Below are 18,042 nucleotides of genomic sequence, written 5' to 3'. Positions count from 1 at the left end.
TATTTTCATGTCCTGTAGAAAATCTCCATCGTTTTGCATGTAATTTTCCCTTCAAATTTTGATCATATTGGTGATAAAATTCTTATCATACTTTTTTTGCAAAATCGAGAAAATATAAAAATAAATCATGTTTTACCCGTACCGGCCACGACAGGATAGCCTTCTGGAGGCCCACCGGCCCAGGCAAATTTCAGCCTGTATTTCCCCCCGTTTACCAGGCGTTCGCTCGCTTTCCCTCTCCATCCCCCCTATCTCGTGGCGACGCTGGACACCGCGCCGCCGCCCTACGCCGTGGCGACTACTGGACGTCGCCGGCGCCCTACGCCAGGTCTTCGCCATTCCATTCTCTGGAGACAAGCACCCAACAGGTATGCCCACCCCTTGTATCCCTTCCTGCTGTGCGAAAATGAGCACCCGAACCCTAACTTGAGGCCTTGAGCTATTTGGCTATTTGTATTCGGATCTGATCCAATTACTAGTGTATTCGTGTATTATGCCTACCTTCTTCGATCTTTTCTGCTAAAATTATCGGGTGTGCATGTGTACACCCATATCCTCTGGTTCTACTGGTCCGCCCCTGTTGCAAGTGCTGTTCTGTCCAGGTGGCTGTTGGTCCTCTCCTGCTGACCTGTAGGTAGGGGTGTTAATAGATTGCGATCCAAATGTTTCTTCACAATTTGTTTGAGCCCTTAATTAGGGGGTGTTTGGTTTCTAGGACTAATGTTTAGTCCCTCCATTTTATTCTATTTTAGTCTCTAAATTGTCAAATACAGAAACTAAACCGTATTTGACAATTTAGGAACTAAAATAGAATAAAATCGAGGGATTAAACGTTAGTCTCTATAAACCAAACACCCCCTTAATTTTAGTTCAAAAGTGAATAGAAATAGAGTCTGATCTTAATTAGATCCGATCCTTAAATTTTATAGTGTAAAATTTAGAGCTCATTACCACCCCTACCTGTAGGGCAACCAGTTTGAGTTTGGGTCATGAGTTTGCTAGATGTTTGCGAGTCCTCTGCCGAGCTGGTAGTCAGTAGCAACCCTGGCTGATAGATACCTGTCTGGCCCAGTTAAATCACAGTTTTACATAGTGCTTTGGATTCAAATCGCAGTCTTCTGATGTGGGTTCCAATAACTGATTACCACCTAAGGAATTGGCTGTATGAAGGAACAGACAAGTGTTTGAATTGGGATTGGGCTGCATAGTGGTTTGTACTTTGTAGGCTATTACTTGTTAGGACCTCCAAGGATCGTGTTTCTGTCCATGTATCGGTGGCTGTTGGTCCCGTCTTGTTGGCTAGTAGGATAATTGACTTGAGTTAATGTCATGGATTTGCAGCATGCCAGCATGCTTGAGTCTTGCTCTGCTACATAGGCAGTTGATAGCAATCTTGGGTCTGGGAGGTGGTAATGTAAAGCTGAAAATAAAAGGGGGATGGATTATTTTGTATGGTTGATCTGGCCTGGGTTCAGGATTATGATGACATTTTAACCGGCTCAGATTAATTATTAATAGTGAGATGCTTTCTTATTAATGAATATAGTAGGATTGTCTTACGCTATATCCATTTGTTCTGCAATTTTGAGTAGCATATACTACCAGATGTATCATTACGGTGTTGTGACATAACAAAGTAGTCAGAGAGAATGACATCTTCGACCCTCGTCTCCCTACCTCCCCCTCCAACCTCTCCCTCTCCCGCTGGCGCCTCCTCCTACCTCCACAGCCTCACGCCGGTGACCACTCCGGTGCTGGCGGCCACCCTGCGGTTTGTGCATTCTTCTCGTGCAACCACCCCACCCTCGGAGGTGCCAGCCCCCCTGTTTTCCCCACGTGTGGTGCCAATTGGAAGGTCCAAGGCGCAACTCTGGGGTGATTTGAGTCCCTCCTCCGGTGGGACGCCTGCTCGTAGCTTCGCTCCGGCGTCCTTTCGGGAGTTGCTTCTTCACTTGAAGGTCGCCGCCGCCAGCCCTCCGCCCCTGGATGTTGAGGAAGGTTGGCAGATTGTGGAGAGCATTAGGACTCGAAGAAATAGGCTCTACCCCACGCTGCGCCATCGACGTCAACTCCCGGATGACTTGAAGGGGAAGTGTTTCAACTGTTTCTCTAGTTCCCACCGCGTTGCTTCTTGCCGTCAGAGCGTCCATTGCTTTAGATGCCTTGCAGCGGGGCACTGTGCTGCTGTTTGTTCGGGCCGACCTGTACCTATGAGGAGGATGGAGTGGAGGCCGGTATCCTGCACGTCCGCGCCTTCTACTGCTGCTGGGTTGATTGGTTCCCCTTCCCCTGTCGTTGGTGTGTGTGCTGAGGAAGCTATGCTTGGTGGCGGAGCTGGAACTGAAGTTGGTCGATCGCGTCGTCGAGGCCAGGTTCGGAGGAGATGCTCAAATGTCACTGGTGGCAGCAGTCCGGCTCCAACAATTGTGGAAGGGGAATCGAAGCCTACCTCTAGCGATTATGAGGGTAGGCATCCTGAGGTTACATCTAGGCCTCAACCTTTGCTTGCTCAGTCTGCTAGCCTTGAAGGCAGGGAAGACAACATGAGGAATGGCCTCTTCATGACAATCATTGGAGATCCTGTGGGTGTTGCTGAAGGAAATGTTTTGGCTGTCATCTCTCAGAGGTTTGAGGTCGCCATTGATTCGATGACAATTCATCGTGTCTTTGAAGCAGAGTTCATTCTGGGTCTCCATGACGAGGCTATTGCGACAAGGGTATACAATGGAGGGCAGCCTCTCATCACTCCCTCGCTCCGTCTCCATGTTGCTCGATGGACGCGCTTCTTCAAATCGACGGGCGTTGTGCTGCTGCATGCGGTGGATGCCGAGCTCATGGGGGTCCCGGCACATGCCTGGAGTTTGGAAACCGCTGCGCTGCTCTTGGACGAGTTTTGTTTACTTGATGAACCAGTTTTTGCCGTGGAGTCTCATCAGGATGTTTTCCATGTGCGGGCATGGTGCAGTCGGCCTGAGCTCATCCCGCCGGCCATGGATCTCACCATCGAGGAACCTCGAGGGGCAGTGGAAGGACAACAGTTGCGGTGCATCTCCTACCCGATCAGTCTGTCGGTGGTCCTGCCCCTATCGTTGACGGCGGAGGTCCCTCTCCGCCTTCGGCCGGTGGCGGTCGACGCCAGAGACATTGGCGGCGGCGACCGAATCAGGGGGGTGGCGATCCTCTGCCAGCGACACGGGACGGTTCGGGACCCGTGGGCGGCGGCTCTTGTGCCTTGGTGCATTCAAGGCTAGGCCCGCAGGGCCACACATCATCTGGTGGCACGTGTACGGCATCCCAGAAGTCCCCCTACCTCCTCCTGCTTTCCCGTGGGAAGTTTCACTCGCAGGCGAAGCTTTTCAGCGCGACATTAACGACGCGGACCCTTCGGGGATGACAGCGAGCGCGTCTCTACTGAAGGTGGACCGGAATTCTTCTTTCCTAACAGCTCAGGCGGCGGCGCTAGGTCCCAAGAAGGCTTTGGAGGCTGCTCAACCTCCCAGGGAGATTTTGTTGGAAGTGCACAATGCCCAGACGATTGTGGCGGCTGCCCATGGTCCCGAGGCGGCACCGGCGGCTGCCCATGCTCCCGAGGCAATGCTCGCAGCGGACTCGACTCTGATGGCGGGATTCCCTCCCCCAGGAGGCTCAGGTGGCAGATGATTTCCCCCTAGTGGCTCAGGTGGCGGATGCTCTCCACCGGGCGGCTCCGGTGGTTGAATTGTTCCCCCATGCGGCGCCGGGGACGGTTTCTCCCCAGCAGGCAGATACTGCTGCACCCCTCCATGCGGCGCTGGATGCTGGCTCCCCCACCCGGGTGATTTCGGCGACTACTGCTCAGGCCCTGGAAGAGGAGGAATTATACTCTGAAACGTTGCTGGGGGATCATTCAATCAATACAGTTGAAGGCTGCTGCTCCCCTTCCAGAACTGGGTGGTGCTGTTCCCTCCCTGTTAACGCCAATGGATTTCTCGCTCTCCAAAGCTTTGGACTGCGGATTGGACGATGGTCAGATGGTGCGGCTCTTGAGTCGTCTCGGCCAGTTGATGAGCCAGCTCTGGCTCTCCTGGACCTGGAGGCTGATTCAAGCCCATTCCCCTTGCTGACTGCGGATGAATCTGCAGAGGAGCTCTTGGCTGATCTTCCTCTACCGCCATCTTCAACACCTTGCCCGGCATCTGGTGCTGTTGGTAATGTTCCCCTGCGAGTTTACACCAGGACAAGGCATCGGCACAAGTCTCAGGAAGAAGTGGATGTTGCTACTCCTGGGTTTTCCTATCTTGAATGAACAGATTACTACGAAAATTCAGGACGCCTATAGGAAGCCATATTTGGATGGACTGTTGGATAAGGCGAGGAGATGCGCTGTGCAGACCTGCTGGAATGCATTTGATGTGTCCTATGCTTTTGGTCGTTATTTTGCACTGATCCCATGAATCCATCTTCAATACTTTTTTGGAATGTCTGTGGGCTCAACGGTAAAGCTCGGAGAGATTCTGTTAGAGAGGTTATTATCTCCTCTGGAGAGAATGTTGTTTGTCTTCAAGATACCAAGCTAGAAAACCTGAATAGATTTATGTTATGTACAGTCTTCGGATCAGATTTTGATAAATTTGTGGCGCTACCAGCTGTTGGAACCCGTGGTGGTGTTTTGATAGCTTGGAAAAGTGCCTCAGTTCAGGTTTTGGCTTCTAGAGTTGATGCTTAGTTGCTTACTCTGTTTCAGTTCAGCTGGTGGAAGAAGAGGGAAGGAATTGGTGGTTTTCTGGGGTATATGGCCCTCAAGATGAAGAAGAAAAAAAATGTTTCTTCAGGAACTCAGGGACTTAAGAGCCCTTTGCGCAGGCCCTTGGCTGGTGGCTGGGGACTGGGGACTTTAATTTGATTTATGAAGCTGAAGATAAGAATAACACCAATCTGAATCTTTCTTTGATGGGGCGCTTCCGAAGATTTTTGGGTGATTCTGAGCTCAAAGAAATCCTGCTGCTAGGCCGTAAGTACACCTGGTCCAATGAAAGGGAGAATCCAACTTTGGTCCGTCTTGATAGAGCTTTTTGTTGCATGGAATGGGAGGAGATATTCCCAGATGCAGCTTTCTAGAGTACGGCGGCTGGGGTTTCTGATCACTGTCCTTTGATTCTTGGGCTGAAGGTGTGCACTAGGGGGAACATCGCTTCCATTTTGAATGCTTCTGGCCTAAATTAGCTGGTTTTTACAATGCTGTACAGCAGAATTGGTAGGCACCAGTAGCTTCTTGTGCAGTTGAGAGGCTCTTTCTAAAACTCCAAAGGCTTAGTAAGGGGCTGCAGAAATGGAGTCAAAGGAAGGTGGGAAATGTCAAATTTCAGCTGGTTGTTGCTAAGGAAATATTGCATCGCCTCGAAATTGCCAGAGATTCTCGGAACCTGTCAGATGGAGAAGAATGGTTGAGAAGGAAGTTGAAGCTTCACTGCCTGGGGTTGGCATCTTTGGAGCGTACTATTGCGAGAATGAGATCCAGGGTAAAATACTTGAAAGAGGGGGATGCTAATACTGGTTTCTTTCATCAGCATGCTAGGTACCAAAAAAAAAAGAATTTTCATTGCAAAATTTGTGGTGGAAGACCATATCATTGTTGATCAAGAAAAAAAGATGGAGGCAGTATCTGAATATTTTGATTGTGTCCTGGGTACTGCTGATGTAAGAGATTATACTTTTGACCTATCAGCCTTCCATTCTTCACATCTGGATCTATGTCATCTTGAAGAACCTTTCTCTCTAGAAGAAGCTTGGGCAACTATCAAGGACATGCCTCTTGACAAGGCACCCGGGCCAGATGGCTTTACTGGGAGGTTTTATAGATCTTGTTGGGATATTATAAAAGAAGATGTTCTCTCGGCTTTAAATGCAATTCACAGGGGGCATGTCTTCAAATTTCGGTTGTTAAACACGGCCTTCATCACACTATTGCCTAAAAAGGTTGATGCTCTATTGGTGAAAGATTATCGGCCAATTAGGGTGTGTTTGGTTTGGCTTTTGGCTTTGGATTTTACCCCCTAAAAGCCAAAAGCCAAACCAAAGGGCTGGATCTAGGAAGCAGCTTTTTCTAAAAGCCGACTTTCTTGCAGTGCAAAACTGAAAGCACATCTGGACCTGCTTTTAACGGCTTTTGGATGGAACTGTGAAAATATATATGGAAAAACTTTTAGCGACTTTTAGTGGTTTCCACTAAACACTTTTTAGCTTTTTAACAGGTCACAGCCCACATCAGCTTTTCTCACAGCTCACAGCCCACAACAGCTTTTTTCACAGCCACAACCCAACCAAACAGACCCTTAGTCTCATACATAGTTTTGCCAAGTTGGTGACCAAACTATTAGCCAACAGGCTTGCACCTTTTCTGTCAGATTTGGTCTCAAATAACCAATCCGCTTTTGTTAGAGGACGCAGCATTCATGACAACTTTATGTTGGTACAACGTTTGGCCATGGGTCTACATAAGAGTAAGGAGCCTCATATCCTACTGAAGCTTGATATTTCTAAAGCTTTTGACTCTGTATCTTGGCCCTTCCTGCTGGAGGTTTTGAGACATGTTGGTTTTGGTCCAAAATGGTGTGATCTTATTAGCCTTTTGCTCTCAACGTCAACCACACAAGTCTTGGTTAATGGACAGCCTGGTTTCCCTATCCATCACCAACGTGGTCTCAGGCAAGGAATCCCCTCTCTCCTATGCTCTTCACATTAGTCATGGGTGTCCTCAACTCTCTAATCTGCAAGGCTAGTGTGGAGAATTTTTTACAACCTATTGCTGGACATCAAAATATGAACATGATTTCTTTTTATGCAGATGATGTGTCTTGTTTGTAAGACCTCTTAATGGGGATCTCTGTGTAATCAGGACCTGTTACACTGTTTTGGACATATCTCTGGACTTCGGACAAATCTGATTAAGAGCTCTGCAACTCGTATTCAGTGCTCCAATGATGACATTGCCCTGACTTATGAGATCCTTTCATGTGCTGTCCAAAATTTCCCTTGTACCTACTTGGGACTGCCTCTTTCAATCCATAAGCTCTCCAAGACAGATTATCTGCCTTTGATTGATAAGGTTGCAGATAAACTCCCTGGGTGGAAGGCTCCTCTCTTGAATAGGACTGGAAGATTGGTGCTAGTAAAATCTGTGCTCACTGCAGTCCCTGTCCACATGATGATTGCTTGGGACTTGCCTATATGGGTCATCAAAGCAATTGATAAGAGAAGGAGAGGATTTCTTTGGAAAGGACAAGAGAAGGCTGATGGTGGAAACTGTTTGGTGTCTTGGGAGCAGGTGCAATGGCCCCTTTGCTTTGGTGGGCTGGGTGTTCATAATTTAGAAAGAATGGGCTATGCCCTGCGTATACGTTGGCTTTGGTTGCAAAAGACAGGCGAGGCCTTGGATGGTTTGCCAATTCAGGTTCCTAAAAAGGCATGTGCCTTGTTCAACATGGCTGTCACAACTAGAGTGGGGAATGGTGTTTCCACCAAATTCTGGTCTGACAGGTGGTTAGAAAGCAAAACCTTGGGTGAATTGGCGCCCAAGGCGTATGGGAGCTTTGGAAACATAGAAATGCCTGTGTTTTCCAAGGAATCAGACCAGCTGGGAAAACTGTCAATCCAATCTATTTGTATAGAGGGGCAGATGTGGTGTTTGGCTGGGGCCAGTGGACTCCAGGGCCTCCTGCAACAGGCCCCTGTCGAGTCCTAACTTTTGCCCTGTTAGACAGGAGGTTGTGTTTTTGTGTGTTTAAAATGTAATATTTGTGTTGGGTACTCGGGTTGTTCCCTAAGGGGCTTCTTTTGCCTCTCAGGTTTGTTTGTACTTTCATTTCTCTTAATGAAATGATAAGCAGCTCTCTTGCGTTGTTCGAAAAAAAGATGTATCGTCACCAGTTGTTTAATTTACTCCCTTTGTTTCAAATTAAGCCTTCTTTGGTATTTGTTAGATTGGAGTGGATTTGGAAGGGGTTGAAGTGGGTTTAAATCCACAATAAGTCAAAATCATCCCCATCCTCCCAATCCACTTCAACTCCCTTCAATCTGATAATTGCCAAACAAAGCCTTATAGTTGACTCTAGCTTCTTCGTAAGTCAAACTTCTTTTAGTTTTGACGATGTTTATAGAAAAGGGTACCGATATCTATATAATATGACATCAAATTAGTTCTATTAAATCCACCATGAAATATTCTTTGATAGCACACTTATTTGATATTACAGAGGTGACTCCCTCTGTCCCCATAATAATTGTTGTTTTAGAAAATTTCTGACAATTTAGTGGGGGTGGGCAAAGACAAATGTGCCCCCTGTTTGACAGATATATCTTATTTGGTGTATTCATGCCTCTGTTATATCCCTTTTTAGGTTGTTAATCATATAAAATCGGTTATTATGGCCTTATGGGACAACTTTGAATCCTAGAACATCAGTTATTATGGAACGGAAGAACTAATATATTTTTCCTAAAAACTTGGTCAAAGTTAGAGAAATTTAACTTAGGACAAAGCTAAAGGAATATAATTTGAAATGGAGTGAGTGTTTGGGCATGGTCGTGTATTATTGGGCCTTCTAGAATGTTATGACAGGCATGCGATGCGATTCTACTATTTCCCTTTTTATAATTAATGTTGTAATTTGTAATTTGCCTTGACTGTTTGAACGCACATGCCACTCCATAGTTCATACCTTACTCTGAAGCTGCATTGTGCCATACCGTTCCTTTTATTTCATGATAACTGTGGTAACACTGGGTGTATGTCTCTATTCAGATACCGATCAGGCATTCAAGAAGTAAATTCTTCTTCTATTGTGCTGAATATATCTGATTCTACATGGCTATGGTGCCAAGTGATTCATCACATCATGGAGCTGTGGACAATAGCCCTAATGGATTCACCCAGGGTCGGCGTGAGGAAGCTAGGAAACTTGGGCCATCATGGTATTTCAGTAGAAAGGAAATAGAAGAACATTCTCCATCCAGGAGGGATGACATTGATTTGAAGAAAGAGTGTAGCCTTCGAAAGTCGTATTGCAGTTTTCTACAAGATTTGGGCATGAAGCTTAAAGTGTAAGATTGGAGACATTGATCTACTTGTTGGCTATCTTGCATTTCACTTTTTAAATTCTAGGAATGATATTTAAAATGAAGTGCTACTTTAATATCCAGGCGCTAAAGTTTTCCAAAATATGTTTGTGCATCAGCTTATGTTTGTTAATGTCATGTAGTCATTTTTTATAGAAATTATCATGTGATGATGCACATGTCTACAGTTTTTCCTAGGAGCAAGATATTTATTTTGTTCCCACTTTATGACTCTGGTTTTGACTAATATGTTCATGCTATCATTGAGAACTGAGAAATTTGTATAGCTATTATATTGTATAATTTAAATTTGGCGTACTCGACAGTCCTGCCTTTGAAAATAGGTTGAGGTTTTGCTGCTGTTTTTTTTGTGGGCGTGGTTGACCTTGGTTGTTGCATCCTAAAGCATGCCATTTTTTTCAGTGGTCATAATCTTGATGCAAATTGCATTGCTCATATGAAACCTTGGAACTTTTTTATGTTTTAAATGGACTGCATTGTCATCAAATATGTTGGAAGTCTTTTAGCTCATCCTTTTCTCATAGTCATTGGTTCGCTGTTTTTAGGCCCCAAGTGACGATTGCTACAGCTACGGTATTCTGTCACCGTTTTTTCCTTCGTCAATCCCATGCAAAGAATGATAGACGAGTAAGTTGCGTTCGATGCCTATAGCTAGTTTTGTTTTTCAATGATTGTCTGAAGTTTTCCTTCGGCTTATAGGTTCGTAATCGTATCACTTTAGAAAATTTTAGATTGATATAATTTCATTTTGCTACTAAGTTGGGTTTAAATAAATGATTTGCTTTTTCAATTGTATGCTTGACTCTACAGGATATTAGTGCCTGATAAGAGACTGAAAGCTCAATTTTCACATTCTTTGTATTTTTTTTCGAAAGCGCAGGAGAACTGCGCATCATTTTAATTAGAGAAGAAAAAAGGTCCAAAATGGACCAAGGTACAAAGCCCTAAGCAGGCTTAAACAAAACAAAAAACTCACACCACTCCCTAGACCCTGTGAAGGTTACGCGCAAGCTCTAAGCCAAAGCTCTGAAGATGCTTGGCTCCAGCCGTAATCCAACACCCAATCTCATCAAGAAAGACACATCTGATAGAGCTTAGCGAAGGGGTCTCCCCATTAAAGACAACTTTGTTGCGGTGGATCCATAAACACCAGGCCCCCAAAATGATGATGCTGTTCATGCCCTTTCTCTTGCTTTTATGAATCTTCTTACTTGTTTTTCGCCACCACCACCAATCAACAAAGGAGGTCTCATCTCTTGATGGAGAGAGATTACCTACATCCAACACGAACAGAATGGAATGCCAGAACTGTCTTGCAAAGACACAAGTACACAAAATATGTTGTATGGTTTCCTGCGATTGATCGCAGAGTAGGCAAGACACTGGGTGGTCCAGACCTCTCTTCTCCAATCTATCTGAAGTCCAACATTTATTCCGAAGAGCCAGCCACAAGAAATACTTGCACTTTGGGGGAGCCCAAGATTTCCAAAGCCTCTTCCAAGGTTCAAAAGTAATAGCTCTCATAAAAAAAGCCCTGTAACAAGACCTAGAAGAAAACTGTCCAGAGGAAGTATGCAGCCAGGTGTGAATATCCGCCTCCTGTGTTAACGCAATATTGCTTACAGCATCCCAAATCAGCAAAAATTGTCGGATCCCCGTCCAGGAAAGAGGTGTCAAGATGTCACTGATCCATTGCTGTCCTCCAAGAGCCTGGGCCACTGTTCTAGTGGAGACAATAAGTTTATCAACCTTGGAAACGACATCAGGAGCAAAATCATTGATGCAGCCGCCATTTATCCATCTGTCAGTCCAAAATAAAGTTCTGTTTCCATTGCCCACCGCAGTAATAACCGAAGCATGAAAGAACTTCCTGACCTGCAATGGCACAGGCAGCTTAAGCCCATGCCAGGGCTTGTTTGAATCTGTTTTCTCCCGCCACAGCCATTTAGCTTGCAGTGCCTAGCTCTGATAATAGAAATTTGGGACCCCAAGCCCACCAAATAAAAGCGGCCTTGTAACGACATCCCAAGAGACTAAACAGTTACCTCCATTCACGTCCTTTCTGCCTCTCCATAAGAACCCTCTGCGAATCTTATCAATCGATTTGATCACCCACTTGGGAATACTCATGGCAATGAGAAGATAAATAGGGATGACAGAGAGAACAAAACGCACCAACTTCGTCCTGCCAGCGAGATTAAGTAGCCGAGCCTTCCAATTGGGAGTCTATCTGCTATCTTCTCAACCCAGTCCATAAGATCTGCCTTTGTGAGCTTTCTATCTGATATTGGGAGACCCAAATAAGTACAAGGGAAGGACGCCGAGCTGCAAAGAAGAAGGTTGCATCCCTGCTGCACAGCTTGGTCGCTACATTTAATTGGGATGGCGCAGCTCTTGTTCATATTACACACCAGTCCAGACGCTGAACCAAAGCAGTCCAATATTACCTTAACACAGTTCAGATCTTCCACTATAGGTTTAACAAACAGAACCACATCGTCGGCATAAATAGAAATTCTGTTTCGGACATTCCCTTCCTGAAGGTTATGGAGCAACCCCCTATCTTCGGCTAGCAGAAACATACTGCTAAGGACATCCATGATTAGCACAAATAGCATGGGGGAAAGGGGATCACCTTGGCGAAGCCCTCTCCGATGCCTAATAGGAAGACCAGGAGACCCATTTAGCAGCACCTGAGTGGAAGATGAAGCCAACAGATTCGAAATCAAATTTCGCCAAATATTTCCAAATCCAAGGTGAGAAAGCACCTCAATGAGAAAAGCCCAAGAAACGGAGTCAAAAGCCTTGGAGATGTCCAATTTTAAAAATAAACTTGAGACTCTTTTTTTGTGAAGAGATTTAATAGAGTGTTGCACCATCATGTAATTATCATGAATTGATCTTCCTTTCACAAAAGCACTTTGGTTAGCAGCCACCAACTTCTGAAGGTGGGGGTGGGGGCCGAGCCTATTAGCTAGCAACTTAGTAACCAATTTAGCGAAGCTGTAAGTTAGGCTAATAGGCCGGAAATCCCTGGCTGACAAGGCATCCGTTTTTTTTGGGGATAAGCACAAGATATGCTGAATTCAGCAGCCCCAAACTGTGAGCATTTCCAAAACGAAGATAGTTCAGCGCAGCCATAATATCTGTCTTAATGATGTGCCAAGCAGATTTGTAAAACCTTCCCGTGAAACCATCAGGGCCAGGTGCTTTATCATTGGGAAGGCTTGCAATCGTATCCTGAACCTCCCTTTCGGAGAAAGGAGATTCTAAATCGCTTAGGTCAACTGGATTTCTGTGGCAATTTAGCAAATTAAGAGTGAAAGGTCTCTGGATTTCAGTCCCCAAAAGATCTGAAAAGAAACTATCCAACAGCTCCTGCATCTGGTCATGGTTAGTCACAGTCCTGCCCTCATCCTCCAAATGAGAAATAAAGTTTCCCTTTTTTCTAAAGCAAGCCTGCATATGGAAAAATCTTGTATTTGCATCCCCTTCCTTCAAATATTGGATCCGAGACCTTAATCGGGCGATTGTCCTTTGTAAAGAAGTTAGGACAAGACAATGTTGTTTCAGTTTTCGCAGCAACCAAACCTCTTCTACAGCCAGGGTCCTAATATCCTGGGCAATCTCCAGTCTGTGCAACACCTCGCGAGCCAAGCCCAATTGAGTCCCAACATTACCCACCATTTTGTGCCCCCAAGACTGCAGTCTTTTGGACAATCTCATCAGCTTCATGGACACTTTCTCAAGAGGACAGTAACATAGAAACTGTGTTCCTCATTTATGATGTAAACTCTGAGTGTGAGATACTTGGAACTTGGTTATAGTTTTACTTCTCCAAGGCTCCAAGGTAGGAGAGTTATGTAAACTCCCTGATACTGAGATTTAGGGCCTGTTTGAATCTCATGCACCTTGCCTAGCTAGGGTACCTAGTTGGGTAGTATATAGCTTGTCCAAGTAATTCTTTGGCAAGTGAGCTTTTCTTGTTTGGTTTCTGGGTGTCACTGCAATGGCAAGGTCATGTTGTCTGCAGCAACTTCCAGCTTGCCGCTGCGGGCAAGGTTGCCTCCAAAAGCCAGATACTTTAGCATTTGCCTGCCCTTGCTACTTGAACAGGGTTTATTTTGCTTTTGGATCAAACACACGCTTAGATATAGTTTAACTCCATCAAACTAAGTATTGTCTTATACTGTTGTGTTATTTGTTTTTTATAGAATATGTGCCAATACTTCTGAATCTAATGTCCATACAGATAATTGCCACAGTTTGTATGTTCTTGGCTGGGAAAGTTGAAGAAACACCTAGACCTTTGAAGGATGTTATCCTGGTATCTTACGAGCTTATTCATAAGAAGGATTCTACAGCTGGCCAGAGAATCAAGCAGCAGAAGGTAATGAATTAAGTTGTCTGTTATTTTGTTCCAGAAGTTTATCCTGCATGGTTAGCCTATCTCCAGCAGCTTACCCTTCCCATCTCCAATTTCAAACTCCACTCTGCGATCGTTATTTGGGAGCTAGCATGTCTTTAACTTTTGTAACTTATTGCGTTATACATTACTAGGGTTTAGTTTATCTGCATGATTGTTACTGTTGAACTAATATAGTTGAATACTCTTTGCTTAGGAACTACTATATGTTTAACTTTGTAACTCGCTGTGTCGTACACTGCTAGGATGTGATTAGTATATTACTGTATAATTATTTATGCAACAAATTCACTCTTTAGTTAATCCTGGGTTTGAGGTGAGCATGCTACTAATGTCAATATTTAACAGTTTATGATGCTTAAAAAACATTTGCGTCCAAAATAAGGAAAGTCACCAATAGCTGCCATGTATGTCGAGCTTGTGGTTGTTCAAATCATCCGCAAGTGCTATCTAAGCTGCACAATCTAATCCTGAAAATGCATACATATATACTTCTAAAATTGCTCCTTTTTGTCGTGGGCATTATGATAGCGTTCTCCTTTTGCTCTTTCTGACTCTGAATCTAGATGGAAATTTATTTCTTCATGCACCAGTTCATATGATTCAAAAGCAAGGTTTTCTCATTTACATAACTTATTACAGCTGATGCTCAATCTTACATTTTCCAGGAAATATATGATAAACAAAAAGAACTTATTTTACTCGGGGAGCGAATTGTACTTGTAACACTTGGGTTTGACCTGAATATTGACCATGCTTACAAGCCCTTGGTTGAAGCAATAAGGAGATTCAATGTTGGTAGTAAAAGTTCGCTTCCTCAGGTTGCCTGGAATTTTGTAAATGATGGGTATGCTAGTGCTACCCTTACTGTCGTTTGAAATTGCAGTTCACAGTTGTGTATCTACTACACTTAATATTGTGCACTGTACAGACTGCGTACTTCGCTTTGCCTGCAATTCGAGCCTCATCATATTGCAGCAGGTGCTATCTTTTTGGCTGCTAAATTTCTCAAAGTGAAGCTTCCATCTGATGGTGATAAGGTTTGGTGGCAGGATTTTGATGTCACACCACGGCAGCTTGAAGGTTGGTCCTTGTTTGCAAAGCCTGTGATGAAACATTTCCTTCTGCTTTATTTTGTATATATGTTCTGCATACGACATGCTTTACTGATTGAATTATTATCATGAGTTTGGTGTGTCAAATTGATATTTGTTGCTGTTAAATTCCTGGTTTTGGAGGAATGGATATGCTTCATAGGTACTTAAATTTGGTAGCCTTTTGTTTTCTTTCGTTACTGCTAGCAGTTATTGGTATACTGCAGCTCCATCGAAACTGTATTCAGGGAGGCTAAAGTAGGATTCCATCTTTGTGCATAGCATTAGTTTATTATATCCTACATGCACATGATTTATCTTTTGTTATAGTTATTTCTAAAGATGAAAACACATTTCGTGCCATATTATCATTGGATTTTTACGGTTTTAACTTTTTCCATGGCTTAATTCTTATACAATTTAATTTCCAAAACTTACATGTTAGCATTTTAATTTTATTGCTAGCATGCTCGGACCAAATCATTTTCCTTTTGCAGAGGAAAGTAACATATTTTTAAGGATAGTACAAGAAAAATAGGCATAACTGGAAGTATAGATTGTAATTTAGCCTAAAAAGGGTGATAAAATGAGGGATTTGCATTAGGCAATTTTCTGCATGTTATCCTGATATTTCGCCCCAAAATATGGGGTTTGCTTTTCCCTCTTTGGAAATGATCTTATCCTAGTTGGATATTTCTAGGTGCTCTGTGACTTTTATCTTGCTATGTTAGTATATATTGAAGTTATCTTTAGAAATTTGGTAGTGCACACATTTCTTTTATTAATATTGACCTTAGAGAGCTAGTATGCTATTTCTTTGGAAGAGTACTGTTTCACATGCAATTAATTACTGTCTTTAGTTTATCACAAAACAAGGAGCTTCTTCTAATTCTCATTGGTCACATTAAACATTGTGTAAGAGTAGGAATACCTGGTTTGCTAGAAACCAATAAGCGACTCAAGTCCCAAGTACCACTTTCCAGCTTTCAGAAACCTAGTAGTTTCTAAAGATCAGCAAGCTTCTATCCTTTTAGAAGCTGGTATCTACTTGCTAATTACTCCCTCCGTCCCAAAATATAATTCGTTTTAGACTAAACATACATTCATTAATCAACCTATGAATGTAGTTTGCATGTATGTCTATATTTATTATCATCCATTTGAATGTGGACGGGAAAAAAGAGGGCTAGAAAGAACTATATTTTGGGACGGAGGGAATATTGTAAGAGTACGAATACCTGGTTTGCTAGAAACCAATATGCGACTCAAGTTCCAAGTACCAATTTCCAGCTTTAAGAAACCTATTAGCTTCTAAAGATCAGCAAGCTTCTATCCTTTTAGAAGCTGGTATCTACTTGCTAATTACTCCCTCCATCCCAAACTATAATTCGTTTTAGACTTAACATACATTCATTAATCAACCTATAAATGTAGTTTGCATGTATGTCTATATTCAGTATCATCCATTCAAATGTGAACGGAAAAAAGAGGGCTAGAAAAAACTATATTTTGGGACGGTTGGAGTATTGTTTATTAATGCTGACTAGACTCTACAGGGTAATTTTATTCATTATCCTAATTATTAGTTATTTTTAATTATAACAATGTGGTCTGACATTTGCTAGTTCAAGTTGCATCTAATAATGAAAACATATATGCCCTCCATAATTGCAGAAGTTAGCAGTCAAATGATGGAGCTGTATGTTCAGAACCGTACACCACAGGCACAACAATCACAGGGAAGCGAAGCTGAGGGGAGCTCTGCTGGTGTGCGTAATCAACATTCATCTGTAAAATCTGAAGGAAACTCCAAGGAACCATCTGCTCATGGATATCATCCGGCATTCAAACCGTCGAATTTGCATCATTCATCCTTGGCAGGTGCTCCAGGTGACCATGACAGTGGGCATTCAAATTCAGACAAGCATGTTTCTGGCCACAAAATGCTTCAAAATGATAATGGTAACCATGTCGGTAGCAAAGAAAAGAACAAGAGTGGAGGTAAATCGGATGCTGGTATGGATAGATTTTGTCATGAGAAATCCCCACCTGGACATCATTATTCCAAGGTCAGCCATGAGTCTCATAATCCAGTGGAAGAACAAAAACCACATCAATCACATGATAACCCCAATGAAAGAATAGATGGCATTCTTGGTGGCAACGAAGTTCCTGGTGTGTCGACCTCCAGGATCGATGCAATGAATAAAATTGACAAGGGTAAGGTAAAAGCAGCTTTGGAGAAGCGAAGAAAAACAAAAGGTGATATTACCACAAAGGTAGACGTGATGGATGATGATGATCTACTTGAGAGAGAGCTTGAACATGGTGTTGAATTGGCTATTGAGGATGAGAAGATTAAGCAGGATAAGATGCAGAACTTGTCCCATATTAAGGACAAGAAGATTACGCAGGATAATATGCAGAACTTGTCCCATATTAAGGACGAGCAGGATAACATGCAGAACTTGTCCGACATTAAGGATGAGAAGATTAAGCAGGATGAGAGGCAGAACATGTCCCATGCTCCAGTGGATCTTCAAACCACTGACCAAGTAATGGAGAATGGTCACCATGTCGAGCCTAGTGTACCAACAACTGTGGAAGACACGGGGTTTCCATTGGACAACAAAGAACATCCTCCATTTGATAAGCAAAATGATGTTCCTGAGCACGAGTCCCAGCAGCTTGAACACACATTGAAGCACGACCTCCCTCAGCTGGTAGGGGGGCCTGAGCAGGATGATGGAACAGACTGTAAAAGGCCTAAGCTCGAAGAGTAGGTTCTGGATGATGCTCACTTTATTTTGGACAGTTTTCCTGGAGACTGGTGAACTGCATACAACTTGGCACGGAGTTGGTGAGCATGGCTTTGCCGGTGCCTTGCTGTGCTGTGAAATATGCCCTACGGCTGATTGCAGTTTACAATTCGAGGGAGGTCGTGCTAGCAAATATTTTTACGTTCAAACGAACATTGGAATATATGGACCAAAACATGCTCACGCTTCTGATAACGGTTGCATTCGTTCCTTAAATATGTGTTCCATGAAAGTGAAGCAAATGATTTTCATCCCATCAGGGTTGCATGCACCTCATCTCAATAGAAAATTAAAAAAACAGTATTTTTATAACTTTTCAACAATATTATACTACAACTTTTGTACAAAAAAGCTGTCGAGGAAAACCTTTGTAGAAAAGTTATTTGGAAAAAACTTTTGTTGAAAATGGTTTTTTTAACAAACTTAAGGTCTGCTTTAGATTATATAACATAGATTATGAATTAGTATTGCAGCCTGTTTCGATGGATGGATTATTACTGTCCCAAATGATCCGAATATTCTTAAAATTATTCAACAAGTTTTACAATTGTTTTTGTGAAAAAGATAAAATGAAAGAGTGAACGCCGCC

The 18,042-nt window shown here is 43.3% G+C and overlaps 1 protein-coding gene across 1 annotated transcript; it reads left to right on the top strand.

The window, feature by feature from the left end:
• Positions 1 to 245: 245 nt before the first annotated feature.
• On the top strand, positions 246 to 17,692 carry LOC100383879 (uncharacterized). The gene is made up of 7 exons (NM_001176507.1): positions 246 to 368; positions 8,780 to 9,078; positions 9,660 to 9,741; positions 13,367 to 13,504; positions 14,209 to 14,387; positions 14,472 to 14,623; positions 16,309 to 17,692. Exons 2-7 carry the CDS (start codon positions 8,843 to 8,845, stop codon positions 17,415 to 17,417), a joined length of 1,896 nt encoding a protein of 631 aa, NP_001169978.1. The 5' UTR covers positions 246 to 368; positions 8,780 to 8,842; the 3' UTR covers positions 17,418 to 17,692.
• Positions 17,693 to 18,042: the final 350 nt, after the last annotated feature.

Source organism: Zea mays, chromosome 7 (genome assembly GCF_902167145.1).
Source record: "Zea mays cultivar B73 chromosome 7, Zm-B73-REFERENCE-NAM-5.0, whole genome shotgun sequence".
Taxonomy (NCBI): domain Eukaryota; kingdom Viridiplantae; phylum Streptophyta; class Magnoliopsida; order Poales; family Poaceae; genus Zea; species Zea mays.
This window is presented reverse-complemented; position numbering and strand designations above follow the sequence as displayed.

Bases quoted from the DNA above. Each gene is read 5' to 3' on its own strand.
- LOC100383879 (NM_001176507.1), top strand. From the start codon at position 8,843: ATGGCTATGGTGCCAAGTGATTCATCACATCATGGAGCTGTGGACAAT. The intron at 14,388-14,471 runs GTATGCTAGTGC...TGCACTGTACAG, and splicing joins TGGAATTTTGTAAATGATGG to ACTGCGTACTTCGCTTTGCC. The intron at 14,624-16,308 runs GTTGGTCCTTGT...CCATAATTGCAG, and splicing joins CACACCACGGCAGCTTGAAG to AAGTTAGCAGTCAAATGATG.